Below are 23378 nucleotides of genomic sequence, written 5' to 3'. Positions count from 1 at the left end.
CCCATAAGGCTTTTTTCAACATTAAACTTTCTTTCATTTACCATTTTCCCGTGTTTTATGTTTCCAACTCATGTATACTTCTTTCAGAAGAAAATGTTTATATTCATTTTAATAGATTAAGCTATGTATGTATGCCTTTTCCACCAAATTAGTAAGAACATTCTTGTACAAAAGCAATTTGATAAATAAGAAGTCAACAGATACAAATAAACTTAAGTAAAGAGTGTGAAAAAAATCTCAAAGTACCAAATCAAATTGCCATTGCAATATCAATGTTTTGTTTCTTACAGAAGAATGATCAGTGATGCACAGAAATGTCAGAAAATACTGCCATACTGAAACAAAAATATTTTGGAAAGAAATTTGTTGAATAGCAAACACATTTACAAAATTATATATGCATTATTTCCATCACTTTCTCCCTCTTGCTGCAGTTCTTTACCATGTGTATATGCCAATCTACAACAGTATGCCAATCTACAAAAGTTTTCGGAAAAGGTAGAAGAAACTGATTGGGAAGAAATAAACGGAAGTCCCAATGCATGCAAGTCTGAAGATTCAGGGTTTTTTTAAATGTATCCTTCAGAATTCCATGAAATCCATCCATAGTTCAATCTACTATCAATAAACTGAACTGCACTTAATTCTGATTAAACAAACTCTGATGCAAAGGAGCACAAACTTTCAAAATTTAAAATTTGTATTCTGGTAGTTGTTTTTTTTTAAATTATTTGCTACTTTTCTAAGCACTCTAAAAATCTGGAGTGTTAAATGGTTTATGCAAAGCTGGCAATCAACCTCAAGTGTATATGTAGTTTTTCCTCATATAAATAAGCTCATTTGACAATGCTTAAAGCTAACCAACAGTATTGATAATTATTAGTCTGATTGGGCATAAATTAGGAACATTTAAGACTTAATTTTGAAATGGTAATCAAATCTGCTGTATTAGATTGGAAGCAAAACTTGTAAAATGTGAGGTAATAATATTAGCAAGAGATCAGTTTATGTAGTTTGCATAAGTATTTTTAATGTTGAGTAGTTGGATAAAGAATTCCATTCAATATTTCGATCTTTGTAGCTGTCTGCACATTTCATTACTTTTCAGACACGCACTCCAACCATTCAGATAATGTGATCTAATTCTAATATTTGAGGGGATATATCTCAACCTAAAATTGTAGGAAATAACAAAAGGGCCAGGGATGTGACTTACTTTATTATTTATTAATTGGATTTGTATTGGACAAATACGTAGAACTGTCCTGCGCATCTACCACTAGTACATATACCTATTCATTTCTGCTGAGAGAATATGATCTTAAAAGTTTTTAAAAAGATGGCTAACTTATACATCTATGATTACAATAGTCAGATGGAAGGATAGTTATCCCCCAAAAGAATGGAATTTATTGCAAAGAAAACTTATGTAAGTGAAATTATAACTTTGCACTTCACAAAATATTGTGGTTCATTGGTTACCCTGATCAAAAGAAATGATTGTGTGACGTTGATGATGCAGAGCCCAAAACCAATGGATGACTTCACCCAGTGGTTCAATCTAGAGTTTCAAAAAGATGAAAGTATACAGTGGATGTAAGAATTAACAGTGTCATAACATAAGCAACAACTGGGATGTGTTGGTATGTCCATGGAACACATCTGCTTCATGAGCTGCAGTGACTATTGGTTTGATTTTAAGTGTAATTCAGGATGCTGGCTGTCACCTTTGACTATGTAAGGTATAGGGCCTGATTAATTGAGGGATCACCTGCCTCTCAAAACAACTCCCCAGCTAATTTGATCCTTGCACATTGACATACTTTGGGTTCCTTTAATTAAATAATCTAATATCTCAGAATACCAGAAATGTATTTTCTTTGTAGTCAGATTTACTCTTTAGAATGAAGTCTCACACTCCACCCCCAGGCCTATACAGCCCCACTATGTGTTGTTGTTTGGAACTGTAAAGATCTCACCCAGACCTTTGGCAAAGGAGAGCTTTCACTTCATCAGATCTTTTATCTTTATTTTTTATTTATTTTATTGTTGTGAGCCACCCAGAGTCATTCAGGTTTAATCAATTATTATTATGGAGCTTGAAACTATTTGTGCAGGGATAGTCCTTAGCATTATACCATATTTTTTGGAGTATAAAATGCATCCCCCCCCCCCCCAAAAAAAAGAGGGTGAAAAGAGGCCGTCTAGCCATTTGGTTTCTGCCTCTCGGAAATTTGCCTCCTTGCAGCAAACAAAAGAGCCTGATTAGCACAAACAACTGATTGTCTACCTCCTGACCATCAAGTTGATTCAAGTTGCAGGCAAGTGGCAATAGGCTATGGCAATCCCTGCAGCCTGAAACTATTAGCTGCTTGTGCTAAAACTGAAACTGCAAGGAGGCAAATTGCTAGGAGGTAGAGGCAATCAGATTTTTATTTTTTGTGCTAATCAGGCTGTGCTGAAACTAGCTGTTTGTTGTTTGCTGCAAGGAGGTAAGTCAATAACTATAAATGTCTATAGATTGTTCAAATTATTAGACTTATTTTTAAGTCTAATATTTAAGTCTATTTTTTATTATTGTTCTAGAGAACTTAACAAAATGAAGCTTTTTAAAATAAATGTTTGATCTGAAGAGGCCCAGTGCTATTGTATCTTCTTTTAAATAGCAGAGAATAACTATACAGTAGTACCTCGTGATACAAACCCCTCGTCTTACGAACATTTCGAGATACGAACCCGGGGTTCGGGATTTTTGTGCCTCTTCTTATGAACTTTTTTCGCCTTACGAACCAGCCGGAAGTTCGGCAAAAGTTCGGGTTCGGTGTTTGGGTTCAGCCGATAAGCACCACCGCCTGGCTGTCACCTTTTGAAACAGCCGGGGGGCTTCTCGGCGTTCCCCCAATACCGAACCTGGAAGTTCAGCAAAAGTTCGGGTTCGGCATTCGGGAGGTCACCCAGAAGCGCTGCCGCCCGGCTGTCACTTTTGCAGAAAGAGTTGGGGGTGGTGCAGAGGTTAAAGTGCGTAACTACAGCCTACTTCAGCTAACTGCTAGCTGTAGTTCAGCAGTTCAAATCTTACTACTGGCTCAACGTTGACTCAGCCTTCCATCCTTCCGGGGTGGATAAAATGAGGAGCCAGATTATTGGGGGCAATATGCTGATTCTGTAAACCGCTTAAAGAGGGCTATGCACTATGAAGTGGTATATAAGTCTAAATGCGATTGCTGTAATGTACATTTCTCCAATTTTTTTCTATTTCTATGAGTCAGGCACACACACACAGAGAAATACCCAGCAAACAGTGTATATCATCTGTACTATTTGCTTTTTGCTGGGAGGCAGAGCCAGAATGGTTTTCCCTTATTTTCCTTCCTCAAAACTAAGGTACATATTATACTCCCCAAAATATGGTAATTAACAAAATTTGCCCAATATACATTTCACTGTTAATGTTTTCAAATAGTGTTTATTGAATTATACTTGTTAAAATTAGTTTAATATTGATTAGTGTCAAACTTCAACAACTAGTGATATAATAATGGCATTTGTTAAATTATGGAACCATAAAAGCTAAATAAATTTCTAGTTAATTATTAGCACCAAGACTAAACATTCAATGATTCATATGGCCATTTATTATTTTTAAAATGATTGATGAGACCAAAACAATATAGTTATATTACTCTTATAATACGAATTTTTAGAATTTCTTGACACATTACATTATGTGGTATAATGAGATGCATAAGCATATTATACCACTTTACATAATTTAAAATGTGAATGTGCAGAAACAAAGCACATGTAGTAAGCTTTCAAACAACTCATGAGCTTACTACCTGCAGATTATATACACTAAATATTCATTTTAAATATATGCTCAGAGACACATGCTGTAACATTCAAGAAACTTACATTCCTGAACTTTCACACAAGTGATGCAGTACTAATATGAAAATACCTCCTGCAGGACAATTATTCTGTATTCCATGCACTTACAACAAACTCTATTCAGAATGTTTCCTGTACTGTAATATACAGTATTTCATTTGTCCTGTGGAATTAGCTTGCTTTTCAAAAGAAAAGTCATCCAAGTTTCTGACTCCTTATATGGCTTAATTAAACGTTCACCTTTAAGCAGTCACCATTAATATTATCTTTTTATATTAACACTACTAAGATCAGTCAATCAATGACTGTATACATCATGCTCCCAGGGCAGGATGGAACTCATGAAAACAAAAGATACTTAAACAAATTTCAAAGTAATCATCTCCTATTTCTCACTAAAAATTTGGGTAATGGTATTATGAAGTCATGTTTTTTTGATATTACACATTACATTGCTTGCGACCATAGAAGAGGTATTAAAGGAATGAAACTTTATAATGTTATTTCTTCCAATATTCTTCTGCTCTGTTGGGGAACATAGGCTTCTTTGAATTGTTATTTTCTAAAATCATGCTACTGTCAAGTACTGATGGTAGAAAAGCCCAAAAAGGCTTGTGGAAAAAAGGCAAGCAGCAATCCACCAAGTGAGAAATGAAAGGAGTCCTCTGAACAACAGTGGAGTGAAAATGTTCTTCAGGCTAGCCAGAGCCATTGATAGCTGTATTACGGTTACCTTCATCTTTTTATCATCAGATGAGGATTCAGAGCTTACTGAACTGCTCTGTAGATTGTTCTCTGTGGGTAAATCTGAGATTAATTCTGGATAAATGCCCCACGAATAGTTACCTACAGAAAAATAATTAAGGTAAGAACATTGCTAAGTTTTAAAATCATTTTTAATCACATGCTTCTAAGAACAACATTGCATGCTTATTAGGAAAGGGAAATAACATTTTTAATAGAATAAAGACAGAGACAACAATTTGAAACCTGACACATATGGTTCAACTTTTCTCGATATTAAGTCATGTTTCATTTTTCAAAAGAAGATGAAATATTGATACTGAAATTACAAAAGAGATAGTGTATTGATGATAATGTGGTATGCAAAAAACATTTCATCAATATTGTTCCAATTTGTATTAAAAAGTGACATCTCTCTAGAAAAGAGAGTCCTCGGAGAGGGGCGGCATACAAATCGAATGAATGAATGAATGAATGAATGAACAAACAAACAAACAAATTAAAAAACTGCTGAATATCTAACAAAACAAAATTTACCAAGCATTACACAGGAATAGAGACAGATTCTGAACACATCTATAAGAATAAGAGAAGTTTCTAAAGCTATAAAAACATTAAAGTAGGAAAGGTTCCTGTACCAGATGAATTATCAGTTTCTTATAAATTTTTTGCTAAAATATATTTACAACTTTCACAAAATATGATGAATTCTATCTTAGAGGGAGGAAAGATTGCAGACAATTGGAAAGAGGCCAATACTGTATAGCATTACAGTGATCCCTCGATTTTCGCGGGGGTTACGTTCCAAGACCTCCCGCGAAAATCGATTATCTGCGATATAGCGGTGCGGAAGTAAAAACACCATCTGCGCATGCGCGCCCTTTTTTCCATGGCCACGCATGCGCAGATGGTGGAGCCGGTGGCTGGGGAGGTGGATTCGCCGCCCCCACCAGCCCGATCTCCCTCCGGTGGCTGGGGAGGTGGATTCGCCGCCCCCACCAGCCCGATCTCCCTCCGGTGGCTGGGGAGGTGGATTCGCCGCCCCCACCAGCCCTTCCTGCTCTGGGTCAGAGCCGCGGAAACCTTCGGCTCGCCAAGGCTGCGTCTGACCCCTTCGTTTTTATTGCAGTGAAGGAGGCGAAGCAAGGCTCCAAGCTCGCCTGCCGCCGCTACGCCTCCGCCGCCTCAGCCACCCCCTCTGCTCTGCAGGGACCTCGCATGCCACGATCTCCCTCTCTTGCCCTCCCCGCGCTTTTCCTCGGCGGCGGCCAAGCGGCAGACCCGAACTCTCCCGGGTCCCTCTCTATCCTATCCCCACCACCACACACACACACGCCGATGCCGCCATCCACCCCGCCGGGTTCACCGCTTGCTCTTCGCCTTCTCCCGCCTCCGAGGCCGACCAGCCCAAGCCGCAACCTTTAGCCAGAGGCGGACCTCGCAACCGATTCGGCACAAGGCACCAGAAACCCTTCCACTCGCGAGGGACAAGAGGCAGGCACAAAGCGGGGGCACAAGGGGAGCTGCCCGGCAGAGGTTGCTTTTTTTCTTCTCGTGGGCAAGTGGAGGGGGGGAGAGAGAAGGAAAGAGAGAGAAGGAAAGAAAGAGATGAGAGAGGGAGGAAGAGAGTGTGAGAGAGAAAGAAAGAGAGAGAGAAATGATAGAAAAAAGGGGAGAAAAAAAGTAATGAGAAAATGATTGAAGCAGAGAATGACAGGAAAGAAAGAGAAAGAGACAGAGAAGTGACTCTTGGTGATGACGTATGACGTCATCGGGTGGGGAAAACCGTGGTATAGCAAAAAAACCGTGGAGTATTTTTTAATTAATATTTTTTGAAAAACCATGGTATAGCGTTTCGCGAAAATCGAGACCGCGAAAATCGAGGGATCACTGTAATAGCTAAAGAAAGACAACATTTAACTTTAAGACTCTTACATGCACAAATATGGAAAATTAAGTGTTATGCACAATGGAAAAAAAGCTTGATGAAGATCACAGAATTTGCTAAAATGACTAAATTCATTTATTTAATCCAAGAGAAGATAATATCTGTGTTTATTATTTATTGAAGCCCCTTTATGGACTTTTTGCATAAAAAGCCATGATTTATGGCTTTAATGATTAGACAGGACAGATTATAATAAGAAAGATAGGTATGTAGTAATCAAAGAATAATAGGTAAATTTATGATTTCACATAAGTACTGTAAAGAAGAATGAAAGCTTCTTCTACCTATACAATCTTTTTTATATATATTTTTCTTGCACTTTTATTTATCTCTTTTTTATATTAGTTTGTCTTAGTTTTTACCTCCTATTTAAGAACCTTTAATAACAGTTATATATATGAAATATGCCCTATAGTTAGCAGGAATACTCATGCCATATGTTGATTCAGAAATTAAAAGATGACTGGTGGGATGGAACTAGAGAAATGAATAACCAAGAAATTAACTTTTTGCATCTACCTTTGTCCTACTTTTAAAATGAACCCCCCGCAAATGATTTTTTTTACTTAATATAATTTTTCCAGTAACTGCCCACAAGCATGTTCTTTTGTTTATTGAATATTACTTACCTAAAGTTTTTAATAGAAGAGTCATGTGTAGCAACATAACCAGAGGTGCCACATATTGAAGAGCAATTATACAAAGATAATAAAACACTCTGGCCACCTGAAATCAACCAAAATAGTGCCCAATTAGGGGTGCAAGACAACACTATCATGTAAGTTATCATAGCTAATAACACACACAGTTAATGGTATAACCACATTAAACACTTCTATGGAATATGCTGACAACCACCTAAGATCCCCATACTTACCTGCCCTGTCAGCCCACAATGCGTCAATAATTGTTCTCTCAAGAACTAAAGAACTAAAAAGTGGACTGAAACAGTAGTTAACAGAATTAATAAGCAGAAGGTAAGGCCATCCTAATCCAAGTAGTCTTCTTTTCAATCCCCTCTCCATTAATCCTACATTTCTAATCCTGAAAAAAAAATGTTTTTTTCTGAGTCCTCTTTTGACTGAATTCAATCTTGCACAGTTTTTGTAGCCATGTTCAATAGAAATGATCCTATTCTGTAATCTGAAAAGTGAGTGAGTGACTGGCATTAAGAATATATTTGCTGCTCATGAATACACAGGACTAACCCCTGGAAAGCAAACAAACAGTGAAATATTTTGAAAAGCCACTTTCTCCTGTTATTTAGCTGCTTAGTTATTAAAAGTCCAGCCCAATTTGATCAATCCTGGGCAGTTTACAACAGTAAAAATAATAACAAAATGGATCATATAACTGAAAAGGAAGTCTACACAACAATCAATTAAATAACTGAAACTTCCCATAAAACGTCTGGGGATAAAGACAGATTTGAAGAGTGCACTGCAGATGGTTTGAATAGGGTAGATGCCATGCCATGGGCCAGCTTCCTGCTACTCTGTTTAATGAAACCCAAGTATACTGGCTCTGTCTGACCATATGGGAGTGTCACAAGCTATAGGAGATAAGTAAGTAATTCCTCAAATCGAAGGAAATAAATTAAGAGTTTAGGAGGTACTCTCAATATTGAAAAAAACCCTTCCAACTTCTCCCAAAACATTTATTTATATTCTAAAAGGGATAATATGTTAGAATGCACTTATATTTGCTGTTTCTTATTTAAAATGGAATTTCATGTGTTCTTTATATTTAATCTCTTTTTCTTAAAATGAAAAAGACAAAGGAAGGTACACACAGTTCTATTTATATAAAAATATATAAAAATATTTGCATACAATTTTATGAAATAGAGTATATTAAAAATATAACTATTTTCAAGAAAACAGTAGTAGTATCACTCAAAGTTAATGAAAAATGAAATTATTAAGTCATATTGCCAGGCTATCATACACTTGAAAATAACTAAATTAATATTGTCGTGGTTTCTAGAAAAACACATCAAATTCTGCCTCATTAGTTTGATTTTTAAAAACGTATTCCTTCAGGCCCATTAATTAAAACTGAAATGGCTTAATATACATATAATATGTATATAATATAAATAAAATATAATATGTATATTTTTGATTATTGCTACCTTAGACTTACCATTTTCTGCAATTCAACAGTACTTATTCTCCCAACTTCTTTTTTCATTTGATCCACACATTTCTGTGCTAAATTCAGATAGGCTTGGAGATGGCTGCGCATCATGGCTAATCTCAAAGCACACAGGAGAATTATAATCCACAATCTTAGAGTATCAAATGTAGCTTCTGACATTCTGTAGATTAAAGAATGAACACATAAATTTTCTCAACATCACTCTACAGACTCCCCCAACCCCCACATGCATATATTATTATTATTATTATTATTATTATTATTATTATTATTATTATTAATTAGATTTGTATGCCGTCCCTCTCCGCAGACTTGGGGCGGCTCACAGCAGTGACAAAAACAATATACATTGACAAATCTAATAATTCAAAATCTAAAATAACACTTATACATTTAATAATCTAAAAGCAAAGAACCCCAATAAAAACATACATACAGTCATATCATGCACTAAAAACTACATAGGCAGGGGGAGATAAGTTCCCCCACGCTTGACGACAGAGGTGGGTTTTAAGAAGTTTACGAAAGGCAAGGAGGGTAGGGGCAGTTCTAATCTCTGGAGGGAGCTGATTCCAGAGGGTCGGGGCCGCCAAACTGTTTTAGTAATACTGGGGGGAAGATAGAAATGGCAAATGAAAATGTGTTCCTGTGAGAAGAAATGTGGATGTATGAAAAGAAATTGAAGACAGGAGAACTGCTTGTCCCTCTATTAGGGACTGAATGGATAAGAGAGACAAGGTGGCATTTTCTTTCCCCTCAGAAAGACTGAAACATTATCCTAAAAACTAAGGTTATTCTATTTGAGTTCCTCTTCTAAAAAATAAGAATATATCTACAAAAATATTGCATTTTAAACATATGTAAGATTTAAAAATAAATATTTCCAAACAGCTTACAAAGGCACATTTTCTTTTCCTAATGGTGGGTTCATAATATAATCCTTGGTAATTGGTTTTACCCATAATAACACCATAAGCAGAGGTGCCAGGAAGTTTATATGTAACAGAGTTCTGCAAGAGACAGAAAGCAAAATAAATACATTTATTATTACAGAAAAAGGGTACAGTATTTCTAAATTATTCTATATTGAAAGCAAGATAAATACTAGTCTTACTGATTTCTGCTACATTCGATGTTAATTTATTTATCGTTTCTAAAGAGCTTGAGAAAACCTTGGAATTCCTTGCAAGCTTATTAAACAGTCTTGTGTAAAATGAATAATACAAATTAACTCTCCAAGCCTAATTTTTTGCCATTACCAAATACTCCCGAATACATACAACTGCAGGAAAGTTTGGAAACTTCTCCCTTTGGACAAGGTAATGCTGTTAATGATTACATATATAGTCCTCAACTTATAACCACATCTGAGTTCAAGTTTCAAGATGCTGGTAATGACATTTAAAGCCTACATGGAAGATTATTTGAGGGGATAACCTAGGTTATATCTACACATCCTATCAGGTTTGGTGGGAATGGTACATTAAGGGTCCCATCTTTTAAGGGTATCATTTGGATAAGGCAGGAAAACAGCAGTTTCTGCCATGGTACCCAGCCTTTGGAACATCATTCTCCACCAAGATCGGATTAATCAAAGATAACATACTAATAGAGAGCAGAGAAAATAGGACTGCATTCAGATAGCTAAAATGTAGAGGGTGAACAGATGAATATCTGGGTGGAACTCATCAATTTGCTCATCAACATTTTAGGTATCCGAATATAGTCCTATTTTATTCCGTTAGTGTTTCCCTTTGGAGATTCTTTATGAATATGTAACTACATTTTAATAAGATTTTAAATTCACTGAATTTTAGAAAACACATTCTGAAATTTGGCATTAAAAAAAACCAGAGCCATGTTATAAGAATAATATACAGTAACTGAGAGTGGAGGTTACACTTTAAATTGAAATCTATACACTTTTAACTTACTGCGTGATTTTTTCGGTTGTTAAACTCAAAGCATCAAGATGCATCTGAGCCAGCCTCAAACCAGGGAACGTCAAAAAAGCTCCAATAAGTGAACAGAGGATAGCCAGAAAAAATTTGAAAGTAAGTTTAGAAACAGGACCCCTAAAAGAGAAAGAGTAACAGTTAGTTTTTTTAACATTTTAAAATAGGTGATTGAAAAAGCAGCAAAACAAATAACAAACACCGCTCAAGAAACATTCTAGCTTTTAAGAAGACTATGGTTATAATTGAAAACTGGTAATATATCAACTTATGGTTACAATGTAGCCAAAGGCCATATTTGCACAGTCTTTAAACATTGGCTCCCATTTAACAAGCTATGTGTCTTTATCCTTTCTAAATTTCACCTGATACTAACAGAATTTTCTTCTTGGCCACCAATTGATATTGCATTGGCTGCCGATTGGTTTCTGGACGCGATTTAAAGTGTTGGTTATGACCTATAAAACCCTACATGGCATCAGACCAGATTACTTGCGGGACCACCTCCTGCCGCATGAGTCCCAGCGACTGGTCAGGCCCCACAGAGTCGGCCTTCTCCAGGCAGGCAAGTTTTTGATGATAATATATTTTCATCTTTAATATTGTGTTTTATACTTACCGGGATTCCAACCCTTGCTTTTCAAAAAATTGCACTGCACTTTCTGAAAAATTGGAGAAACCTGCAGATAGAATGTAGACGGTAAACACAGAATATTAGATTGATAATGTGGAAAAAATAGAAGTTTTAAATAGTTAAGCAGAAATACCAATTCAGCTATGCATAATCTAGAGAACATCAAGTGCTATGTGTAAAATCAAAATACTATTTGAAAGTGCAATACATTATTAATAGAAAATAGCACATTACACAAGAATATAGTCCAATTCAATTTAATGGTTGTCAACTCTTAACGTAAGAATATTTATAATTTGCAGAAAAATATTTCTGCCTGTAATAGTAATGTGAAAAAATTATGAAATAAAAGATTTGAAAACAAAAAAAAATATTGTTATTTTAAAAAAATATTGCCTATATTTACTGTTAAAATTGCTAAGTATTTGTCCATATTAACATCAAAATATTACCTGATTCAAGTCCAAACTCCAAATAGTTTTCTGTTACAATCAGAATTACCATAGCTTTGACAAAGAAAAAGAAGCCAAAGGTTACACAGACTGATCTTTCTCCTCCCTCTTCAACTTTAAAGTAGTGTGTAGTTAACGAGAACAATATTTTGCTATATATAAGTGTCAAGGAATTTTTTTTCATACAATTATACATTAAAATATTTGAAACTAAGTGCTAACATTAAAGAGGTAGGTCTATAGGTAAAATTATAAACATTGTCATAATTGGGGGGAGAGGCAGAGCAGTAGTTTTTAAGCTATAAGGCAAGTGTGTTAACGCTCATAAAAGGTTAATGCCAATTCCTCATATTTTTGCAAAAATTATAAAACCACATGGATAAACGTGTTTTAATAAATCACTATAACATTTAAAAACAACTAAACTGTCTTGGCATATACTAGGCTTAAAAGAAAATGCTACTAAAATAAAATCCATTTTATATCCAAAGAAGACTAGAACTTCTTTTTCATTTAGCAAAGTTTTAAAGATTGGATGCTGTAGAGAAAAAAAGACTGCATTCTTGGGAGACTAGCATCAGGGAGAAGGAATAACACTGTGTACAAGTCTTCAGAAACCAGCTATTAGGTGGAACATAAATTCTTCTGGGGGGAAAAGAACATTAGCTCTAATTTGCTCAAAAGGTACCATAAAACGAACTTCAGTTAAAGCAATAGCAGATTGAAAGTGAGTTTGCTGTTAGCAGAGCTGACAATAAACATGGGAGAAAGTAAATCCTCTCCAGATAAAGGAAAGAACTTGGGATCACTGAGAGTGCTCCTCAAAGATGCTCCCTGTGATGAGACTGTAAAAAACTAGTCTCTGGTGGGATTTAAAGCTCTGGGAGTTGGAAGAGGCAGCTTTGCCCGAGCTATAGTATGGAGCCTTCAAGAGGTGTTGGGTTTGTCCCCTTCGTCTCTTGATCATCTTTATTAGAAAAGTCTTGTAAATGGCTTTTTTGATATTAAGATCTTTCGGAATAACAAGTTTCATTATATTGGGTGATTTCCCTTCAACCTGTAAGGCGGGGGGGGGATCTTTAAGTAAGTATAAAACCTAAAGGAGAAAAAAGCATTGGGAAATAAGCAGCAAAAATATTGTTTAAAATGTTGATTTTAGTTTTAAATAGTAAAGAGGCCAGATTGACTGAAAATGAGAATTTGAAGTACTTCCTATAGTTTGCTAAAATCTTATTAATATAGAGAGAGATTTTAAGTTTAACTGTAAGAAATTTTTGCTTTGGAAAAAATGCTGATGACAGAAAAACATGATAAAAGGAGACCTTTTAGGTTAGCTAACCTAGGCAGATTCACTAATACAGAATGGAGAAAAAGTATTTTAACTCTGGAAGAAGTCAAGGATATTTGGTAACAATGTACCTGTTCTGCCAGTGTGTTTGCACCGCCCGTAATTACAGGGTAATTAGTCCAGGAGGACACATACCACACGATAAAAAGAAAACCCCCAAATTTTTATAAACAGAAAAACAGAAACAGCTCCCTTTTTAAATGTCAAAGGGATTTTCTGATACACACAAGGCACAGATTAAATGCAATCCAATTGCTCAACCAATAACTGGGAAATTGAGTCCAATTCTAGAGTCCAGAGAATCCACACACAATCTTGAACAGCACAAAAACCATGATCTTGACGAAACAATGAATCAGATAAACTGCCATGAGGCTAAAACACCAGGTTGCACTTTTATTTGTAGCACTAATTACAGCAGCCCCACCCAACCACAGGTGGCCTCATTTTCTCTTGTAATAATCCTTCAGTTGTTGTCTCCTATGCATCACTCTACGCATGCGTGGATGTGTCATTAATTCTTGTTCAGAATCCAAGGATGATACAGATGATTGATCTCCTCCTGGGCTGTCTGCCAAACTCCCCTCTTTTAGATTAGATTTATTGGATTTATATGCCGCCCCTCTCCGCAAACTCGGGGCGGCTCACAACAATAATTAAAAAACAGCACAGTACATAATACCAAATCCAATGCCCGCCAATCTAATTACAATTTAAAATTAGTAATCTCATAAAAACAGTATATATAAAAACAGGCACACAGTCAATCAATCAACAAAACAACATGGGCAAGGGGGAGGTGTTTTAGTTCCCCCATGCCTGACGGCAGAGGTGGGTCTTAAGGAGTTTTCGAAAGGCAGGGAGGGTGGGGGCAATCCTAATCTCAGGGGGGAGCTGGTTCCAGAGGGTCGGGCCCCACACAGAGAAGGCTCTTCCCCTGGGTCCCGCCAGACGACATTGTTTAGTCGACGGGACCCGGAGAAGGCCAACTCTGTGGGACCTAACCGGTCGCTGGGATTCATGTGGCAGGAGGCGGTCCCGAAGATATTCTGGTCCGGTGCCATGAAGGGCTTTACAGGTCATAACCAACACTTTGAATTGTGACCGGAAACTGATCGGCAACCAATGCAGACTGCGGAGTGTTGGAGTGATATGGACATACTTGGAGAAGCCCATAATTGCTCTCGCAGCTGCATTCTGCACGATCTGAAGTTTCCGAACACTTTTCAAAGGTAGCCCCATGTAGAGAGCGTTACAGTAGTCGAGCCTTGAGGTGATGAGGGCATGAGTGACTGTGAGCAATGACTCCCGGTCCAAATAGGGCCGCAACTGGCGCACCAGGCGAACCTGGGCAAATGCCCCCCTCGCCACAGCTGAAAGGTGTTTTTCTAATGTGAACTGTGGATCGAGGAGGACGCCCAAGTTGCGGACCCTCTCTGAGGGGGTCAATAATTCCCCCCCCAGGGTAATGGACGGACAGATAGAATTGTCCTTGGGAGGCAAAACCCACAGCCACTCCGTCTTGTCTGGGTTGAGTTTGAGTTTGTTGACACCCATCCAGGCCCCAACAGCCTCCAGGCACCGGCACATCACTTCCACTGCTTCGTTGACTGGACATGGGGTGGAGATGTACAACTGGGTATCATCGGCATATTGATGATACCTCACCCCATGCCCTTGGATGATCTCGCCCAGCGGTTTCATGTAAATATTAAATAGCAGGGGGGAGAGGACCGACCCCTGAGGCACCCCACAAGGGAGAAACCTCGGGGTCGACCTCTGACCCCCCACTAACACCGACTGCGACCGACCGGAGAGGTAGGAGGAGAACCACTGAAGAACAGTGCCTCCCACTCCCAACCCCTCCAGCCGGCGCAGAAGGATACCATGGTCGATGGTATCGAAAGCCGCTGAGAGGTCAAGGAGCACCAGGACAGAGGACAAGCCCCTGTCCCGGGCCCGCCAGAGATCATCCATCAACGCGACCAAAGCAGTTTCCGTGCTGTAGCCGGGCCTGAATCCAGACTGCTGAGGACCTAGATAATCGGCTTCATCCAAGGACCGCTGGAGTTGAAGTGCCACCACCTTCTCAACAACCTTCCCCATGAAGGGAAGGTTGGAGATTGGACGGTAGTTATTAAGCACGGCTGGGTCCAGGGAAGGCTTCTTGAGGAGGGGGCGCACAACCGCCTCCTTATAAAGGGGCGGAAAGGACCCCCCCCAAGGAGGCGTTGACAATCTCCTGGACCCAGCTCCGTGTCACCCCTCGACTGGCCGAAACCAGCCAAGGGGGACACGGATCCAGTAGACAGGTGGTGGAACTCACAGCTCCAATGGCCTTGTCCACTTCATCAGGTGTCACCAAGTCAAACTCCTCCCAGACAGATGGACAAAGATGTTTAGCCCCAGTCACCTCGACTGACTCATTGTCAGTCGACTCTTTCCTGTCACTCACGCTTCCTTGGTCAGAGGAGGCTTCGTCGGCAGATTCCATCGGGAGAAAAAAAAACCTGCGGCATGTGGATGTTTCCCCCACATCCACCTGCACATTCATTGGGGCAGGAGCTGGGCCAGAGCTAACCACAACAGTACCCAGAAACTTCCCTTTAGACCAGTGGTTCTCAACCCGGGGGGGGAACCCACTTGGGGGTCAAACGACCATTTCACAGCTGTCACCTAAGACCATGGGAAAAGACAAATTTCCCATGGTGTTAGGAATTAAACCTTTTATTCTGGCGCTTTGGAACATATTTTTTTATAATCCAACCAATTGTTTACAGTAGGAGTGTTCCTGTGACCTTCCTGCCAATAAGTTTAAAGCTCTGTTGGGATAATTGGCGCTAGATTTATAGTTGGTGGTCAACATGAGGAACTATATTAAGGGTTGCGGCATTAGCAAGGTTGAGAACCACTGCTTTAGATTATCTAATACAATAAAAATGGACTTAAGAGAAAGAGATAAAAGAGGATAGAACTGATAATCAGAATGAATGTATATAGAGATTCTCAATCATCCAGATCATGGTTGTCCCCAACTGAAGAAGCTTCTTGGATGAGAATTAAAACATTTTCAAATAAACAAAGAAAGTCCAGTTGTCTATTGAAAGACACTTATGTGACATGAAAGTTAGACTTGGATATTTTTTGAAGGAAGAATTTCTATACATTTTATATAAATCCCCCCTTTTCTTTTTATATTTCTCTTTTTTTTGCCTTAATTTTAACTTTGTATTTTTAAACTTCAGTATAAATTGTTTAAAATGTACTCTAGATAATAAAAATAACTTCCCTTTCATTTAAGAATTATAATTAAGCCCTTCAGCTTTAATGGAAACATTAGAAACGCAGCAAACTATAGGTTTTTGAATAACTGTATATATTCAAAATTAAGCAATATTGTTTTAAAGTAAAATTAAGCAGCTCTATTGGTTCATTAAGAATAGTTTCTTATCAGATTACGTTAGAAATTAGATTATTGAAACCACAGCATTTAACAATATCAGGGGGCTGAATGTAAAATTGAGACAAAATAGTCTTTTTTACTTTTATTTTTATTAATGATAGTATTGTCCTTTTAAAGTATTTTTAAAAGTTTTAAATTATAATATGAAGACACTCTTGACCATTTTAAACAAATAAGAAATTTACAAATTACTGTTACATGGATATTATGAAATTATAGTTTTTAAAATGTAAAGTAATTGTTCAACAAATTTCTACAAAAAATTATATGGCATCAAAACTGATAATATATTTTTATTGCCATACACTAAGCTTGAATTCAGATTCATAAAAATACACTCATGCTTTGTGAATTGGGGTTTCTTCAGTCTAGGAATTGTTTCAGACAAGGTCATTTCTTTTATTTATAGTCAGAATTGAGTAAGCAATCAAAAGTAACACTGGTGATCTTTCCTGAATGTATCAGCTATAAAAACACATACTAAAAGTCAAATCTAGCCCTGTCTCTCTTCTATTTGCTGAATATTTTAAGACAAGCACTGAATGATCTGCCATCAGCCAGAGGTGACACAGAAAACAAGTTTCCATAAGGAACATACATCAATAAAGAAAGCAGTGTCTAAGAGGTAAATAGAAACAGGATATGGATTATAGAAATTGAGAATCAGCTGCCATAACTTTTGCAGAAGAAATGGGTCATGAACATTCAGAGGAAGAAAAAATGATGGTAAGTGTAAAGACAGTGGTTCCCTAAAGAATAGAGGGAATGTAGTAGTTTCCTGAAAGAAGATAAATGATCACAAAAGTCTAAGATGATGGTTCTCAAATTGCGGTCATATGGCCCTTTGACTATTTAGATTATTTTAAAGAAGGTCACAGATGAAAATAATGTCAGGTGGGGCACACACACACACACAATTTGTCAATGCTTGCCAATGCCAGAAAATAAGATAGTCCGTATGTAGTAATGGGACCAGGAATGGGACACAGAAGAAAAAGAAGGGGATCATAGGCAGAGAGAGAGAGAGAGAGGGAGGGAGGGGGAGGGAGAGACATTGGTCTAAGACTTTCTATTATGAGGAGTGGAAACACACATGTCGCATGCAATATATTATCTACCACAAGCTTTTATTAGCAGCAAATGTTTGAAGGATTTTGCGGGTCGTCACCAGTTCACCCAAACTGGTATCATTTCACCTCTGGTCCATATGTATACACGCACACAAATTTTATATAAAAGTTGGTATCTTCCAAATACCATGGATTATAGTTTCAAGACAGCAGGAAAATTCAAAGGAAAAACTGCTACAGAATTCGGACTAGAGTATAATATTTTTTTTAAATATATGTAATTATACTTTCTACAATTGTTTTAAGAATAAGTATATTAAAATCAAGCACAAACATTTTGAAGGAACTTCAAAAAAATTACTTTTGAACTAGATAGCTATAAAGTGTTTCAACTTATATTAAGGACAAATGTAACCATTATATTATGATTTGAACTGCTTTAATTTAGTTCTGATGAACTAACCTCAATTTGTAGAAACATTTTTCTGAGCCTTAACACTAATATTGTGGTTTGAACTAAAATATGCCTGCTGATTATTAGTGCATGGTATTTTCCAAATACCATGGGTATCAAATACCATGTATATTCCTAGAAGCCGAAAAATTCAGGAAGATGTAATCTAACATACTACATTTGGAAGAATGTTATATTGAGGAATGTTGTATTAGAGAAAAAGCACCAAGTAATAATAATAATAATAATAATAATAATAATAATAATAATAATAATAATTTATTAGATTTGTATGCCGCCCCTCTCCGAAGACTCGGGGCATCTCACAACAGTATTTCCTATGAACCATTTTTACAAAAAATTACTGCCATGAACTTCACAAAATATTCATTTTTTGAAAGTTTAACAGAAGTTCCAGAATACTTTAAAAGGATACATTGCAAAAGCGAGAACAAGGAAACACCAGACTATGCTGATATTCATTTCTTGTGAAGGCTTCATCCAAGTATAGTAAGCTTCAGTTATCAAATATACCACAGTAGCTGCCACTGTGAAGTCTACCAACCATTGATACTCAGGAAAATAATGCAAGGCTAAAATAAAAAGTAGATGTTTAATAATTGAAATATACACATACAGATACTTATAAACTGTCTTTAGGGCACAGACCTGGACATCTGTGAAACTATCAGTTTCCATCAAATAAAAATTGATAGTGTTGGTATAGATCCCATTAAATAAGTGATGCACTTATACTCGCAGCATCGCAAAAACACGGAAGTCTTTGAAACCCCACATCCGGACTTCTGTGTTTTTGCGATGCTGCGATTTTGCTGAGGCTCCTTTCGCTGGGAAACCTCACCTCTGGACTTCCGTTGCCAGCGACGTGCCCGTTTTTGCGCTGCTGGGATTCTCCTGCTGGGATTCCCCTGCAGCATCGCAAAAACACAGAAGTCTGGAGGTGGGGTTTCCCATGGAAGGAAGCCTCAGGGGAATCCCAGCTGCGCAAAAACAGGTGCTTTGCTGGCAACGGAAGTCCAGAGGTGGGGTTTCCCAGTGAGGGGAGCCTTCGGCTGGAAATGGAAGTCCGGAGGCGGGGCATCCCAGTGGCGGCAGCTTGGGTTCGTAAGGTGAAAATAGTTTGGAAGAAGAGGCAAAAAAATCTTAAACCCTGGGTTCATATCTCGAAATGTTTGTATGATGAGGGATTCGTAAGACAAGGTATCACTGTATATGGATTCTCAAACTGTAGCATTTGTCCTTTTTAAAACATGGGAATAAAAGGATTTTCCAAAAACAACAAAGGCTCAGGGACACAAAATTTTATCATGATCTAATTTATTATAATCCCTTACCCAATGCATCTATTTCAGTGATAGACTTTGTTTCCAGATGAAGATTAATATCTTTAGGAATGGTTAATGGCTTGTTTTCAATATGACCATTGTACTTCCTGTTGAGATAAACATATATTAAAAAGTGTCAATATTGCATCAGCTTTTGCTGAGGCTCTAAAATTACTTAAAGAGTAGCATGAGACACAAACACCGCCTTTCATAAAGAAAAATAATGGGATGAAGCACAAGCCATCTCCAGTTCAGCTTCTGCTAATGATAGTAGTAGCTCTGAGACAAGGTTGATTATATATCCCATTCAACCACTTAAGGAAATGATATTATACTCCTATTTATTTTTTACTTTCAGGATGAAGAGTTTGAACCTTATCTTCTTCACTGATTCCATGACAAATTCCTTGTGTATCCAAGGCCAATAAAGAATTCTATTCTATTCATTATTGTAAATGTGAGAGGAACAAACTGAGTTTAAATACAGCAACATCAGATGCATGTAATTGAACTTAAATCTTTCTCTAACATCCCCGTGAAGCAACAAATAAGCAGTCTGAAATGAACAAGGGCCAGGTTATATGATAAGCTAACTCATATCTATCCATCTCATTTAACATCATTTTATTCTAAAAAACTACCACAGGAGATAAACATACATAATTGGGAGTTTGAGTTCTTGGGCTCCCGCACAATTATACATCAATCACAGAAAATAAGAAAAAGTTGAAGATTTGGAATTAGGGTATAATAATGCAAAACAATATTCTTTGTTCCTTTTCCTTCTCACTCACCCTTGAAAAGTATCAGTGAAGAAAAAAAGGAGGCAAACAACTCAATGAGTATTTAATTGTGCATCAAATTTATTTCTCCATTAAATTATAAAGACTAGAAATTAGATTTTCCGAAGGAAAGTTTAGCTGCCGATTGCTTCTGAGGATTTAGTATATCTTTGACTACCTTGTTTTATGTGTTATGGAACAGTTATAATTGTATTAAAAATAAAGGTAATAGAGCACATCTGGAGGATGCTTGGTATGTTGGGGTGATTTTGGCTATTGTTCAGAAGAATTCTTTATAGAAAAGTCATTGATAATAAAGTCTGTGAGTGTAAGGTGTGGCTCCAGAAACATCTTTTGGAGCTTTTGTGTTCTTGGTTCCTAGAATTTTATAACAACTTAAATTTTTCTTGCTTAATTTCATCTCTTCCCAGTCAGCAAAACAGTTTCCAGAATTTTATTAATTGCTTTGTACACATATGGCATAGTATGTGAAAGAATAAGGTGTAAGAAATGGCTGCCTGAGAGTTAAATTATTTTTAGTGGTAGTACTTCATATTTAAAATGCCTTGATCAGTATAATATTTTGGTATTAGTATTTTTAGGCCCATAAATAAATTAATACTTTTATATTTTAACTTTTATTCTGCGATGGAACAGTTTAACTGATTTACCATTCATATGTTATAGACATCAAAACTGTGGTATACTTCTTTCTCAAAAGTAGTATTTAGGCTTGAAAGTCAACTTGAAAAAATGTCACAGAAGACAACATGGGCAAACCATTAAACTAACTGCTAATAAAACAGCACAGCTCCATCTTTATAATGATCAAAACTCAAGTTAGACTTGATGGCATTTACTGTTGTACAATAACTTTAAATAAAACATACAAATAATTAACTTTCTCAGCACATAGTAGTTTCACCAGTGGATGGACCTAGTAGACGTCATGTCATGCCGAAGCCATTTTAGTTGGGGTCTTTAGCCTTCCGCATTTTATAGTCTTTTAATGTGCATTCTTTACTGTGGGAAACTGGGAGGGGGAACTGCATGAGAGCTATAGGTATGTAGCTATAACAAATTCTTTCTAGATAGTCAATGCCATCTTTTGTCTTCACAGTCCTGTACCTGCATGGAAGGAGATGGGTGGCTCCTGCCAAGTTGGCAGTTGGAGATTCGTCAACGTGAAAGACTTGGGGGAGTGGGGACAAGGGCTTGAACTTTCAACTGGGTGAAGAAACCCTGGGGACCTCAGATTCAGGTTTCTCCCAGATGTGCCAAAATGGCTCTGCTAATATATTGGAACTTTGAGGAATACTTTGCCCCGGATTGGGATTTAATTTTCGAGGCTATTTGAAATTCTGACACTTCAATCCTCTTGTAGATGGAATCTTACAGGTTATCTGAAGTGTTTATTTTAACTTTTAAACTATAATTGATGCAGGATCAGTATCACGCAAATAGAAATTTTCTATGTTAATATTAATATTAATATTCTAAAATTATCTATACAGCAATCTCTCCCCAGTAAATTGTCAGTAGAACAAGAGATCCCGACATTAGATCTTGCATCTTGGATGGTCACATAATACAGTTTGGCTTGTCATCTGGATAACAAGATTTTTTTTTCATTGATCAATGAAGTTGTTATTTCTGACTCTATTCTAGTGTTATTCTTTTTATTGTAATACCTGCTAATACTAAATGTTCCCAGATAAAACTATGAAGTATGTATATATTTAAAATAAACAAGGAAATTAGCAAGGTAAGACAGTTCTAACTGTACTCTGTGTCTTTTCTTATCCTTTTAAACCAGTAAAATGTATAATAGCAACAAGGGCAAGTATATTAGAGGTGACCTATCTCCCTTTTCTCTGCTTTATTTTTATTTATCCACAAAATATTCATAGGTTTTTTGAGTCCCTTTTATTTTTAATACAGTATCAATGTATTAAAAGCAGATTTACACACCCATACAATTTATTTCTATGCAAAATCATTTTTAACGTTTTATTTTTGTAATAATTAAGGAATATAAAATAACCAACCAGGCATGTCCAGGGGGAAAGCATTTTGAAATTCCCTGATATTTCCCTGACATTTGCTTGACTCTGCCAGGCAGCACAGTCCTTTTTTTAAAATATGATTTTTCCCTGACTTTTAAACATTTTAATACAGTTCGGGTTTTTTCCGATTTATTCCGTTTTTTTCACTAATTCCCTGATATTCCCCGAACCACCCATTTCCCTGATAATTCTCTGATTTTCAGGTTTGCTGGACACCCTGCCAACCACAACAACTGTGTAAAGACTGAGAAATAATTACCAGCTATCCATACAGTTTTCATACCTATCTTTCTTGCTTTTTCCCTTTTGTTGTTTTCCTGCAAGAATACGTAATTCTTCTTCTGTGGGATGCATGTACCATCGCAAACTAAAAAAACAACACCCCCCCCCCAAGAAAACATTAACAATTTGAATTACATTTTAGTAAATATAACACAACAAACCCTTATAATTCAAATAGTAAGGATAAAATAGTTTCATTTATATCCATACTTGCCTATGAAAGCTGCTAATTGCAATATAAAACAACTGTATTCTTCATTTATGATTATGTCATGTTTGATGTTGATAGAAACATCAGAAACAGAGGGAGAGAAAAATACAAACACATGGATACACCAAACTCTTAACAGGTCTTTTTTGTCTTATAAGTAGTTCTCATTTAACAACCATTCAAAATTGCAATGGTAGTCACGGATGGTCCTTGAAATTATAATTGCAATTGCAACACCTCAGCAATCACATGTTGAAAATTTGAACATTTGGCAGCCTGTTCACATTTATGAGCACATGCACTTACGCCGACTTATCTATCTCATCCATGCTTTTTTGGTTGTGCTGTTCTTCACTCCCACCTACTCCTGCTGCCTCCAGCTTCCCCCCATTGTTGACAAGTCACTCCCAGCTGAGGCAGTTTCTGCCACTTCCACAGCAGCAGGAGAAAGGACACCAAAGGGCAGCAAGAATAGGCAGACAGAGTTAAGAGGAGCCAAAGGAGCAGAAATAGGGAGGAAATAGGTGGGATGGGGAGCTGAAGCAGAGGACAATGCAACTGAACAAGAGAAG

The 23378-nt window shown here is 37.0% G+C and overlaps 1 protein-coding gene across 2 annotated transcripts in view; it reads right to left on the bottom strand.

Moving 5' to 3' along the window:
- Positions 1-3446: 3446 nt before the first annotated feature.
- Positions 3447-23378, bottom strand: part of TMEM161B (transmembrane protein 161B) — a 34879-nt gene continuing 14947 nt past the window's right edge. The window contains exons 3-12 of one of the 2 annotated variants that reach the window (XM_070743060.1): positions 22597-22680; positions 19475-19572; positions 18556-18712; positions 11785-11936; positions 11318-11378; positions 10678-10818; positions 9640-9753; positions 8729-8903; positions 7213-7309; positions 3447-4737 (exon numbers count right to left, since the gene is read on the bottom strand). In XM_070743060.1, the coding sequence (XP_070599161.1) occupies positions 4460-4737; positions 7213-7309; positions 8729-8903; positions 9640-9753; positions 10678-10818; positions 11318-11378; positions 11785-11936; positions 18556-18712; positions 19475-19572; positions 22597-22680 (1357 nt within the window). In that variant the 3' untranslated portion in view covers positions 3447-4459. The remainder of the gene's footprint in view (positions 4738-7212; positions 7310-8728; positions 8904-9639; positions 9754-10677; positions 10819-11317; positions 11379-11784; positions 11937-18555; positions 18713-19474; positions 19573-22596; positions 22681-23378) is intronic. The other variant, XM_070743061.1, reaches the window with a different exon arrangement.

The sequence above is a fragment of the Erythrolamprus reginae genome, chromosome 2 (genome assembly GCF_031021105.1).
Source record: "Erythrolamprus reginae isolate rEryReg1 chromosome 2, rEryReg1.hap1, whole genome shotgun sequence".
NCBI lineage: Eukaryota > Metazoa > Chordata > Lepidosauria > Squamata > Dipsadidae > Erythrolamprus > Erythrolamprus reginae.
The sequence above is the reverse complement of the archived record's forward strand: the minus strand, read 5'-3'. Positions and strand labels throughout refer to the sequence as shown.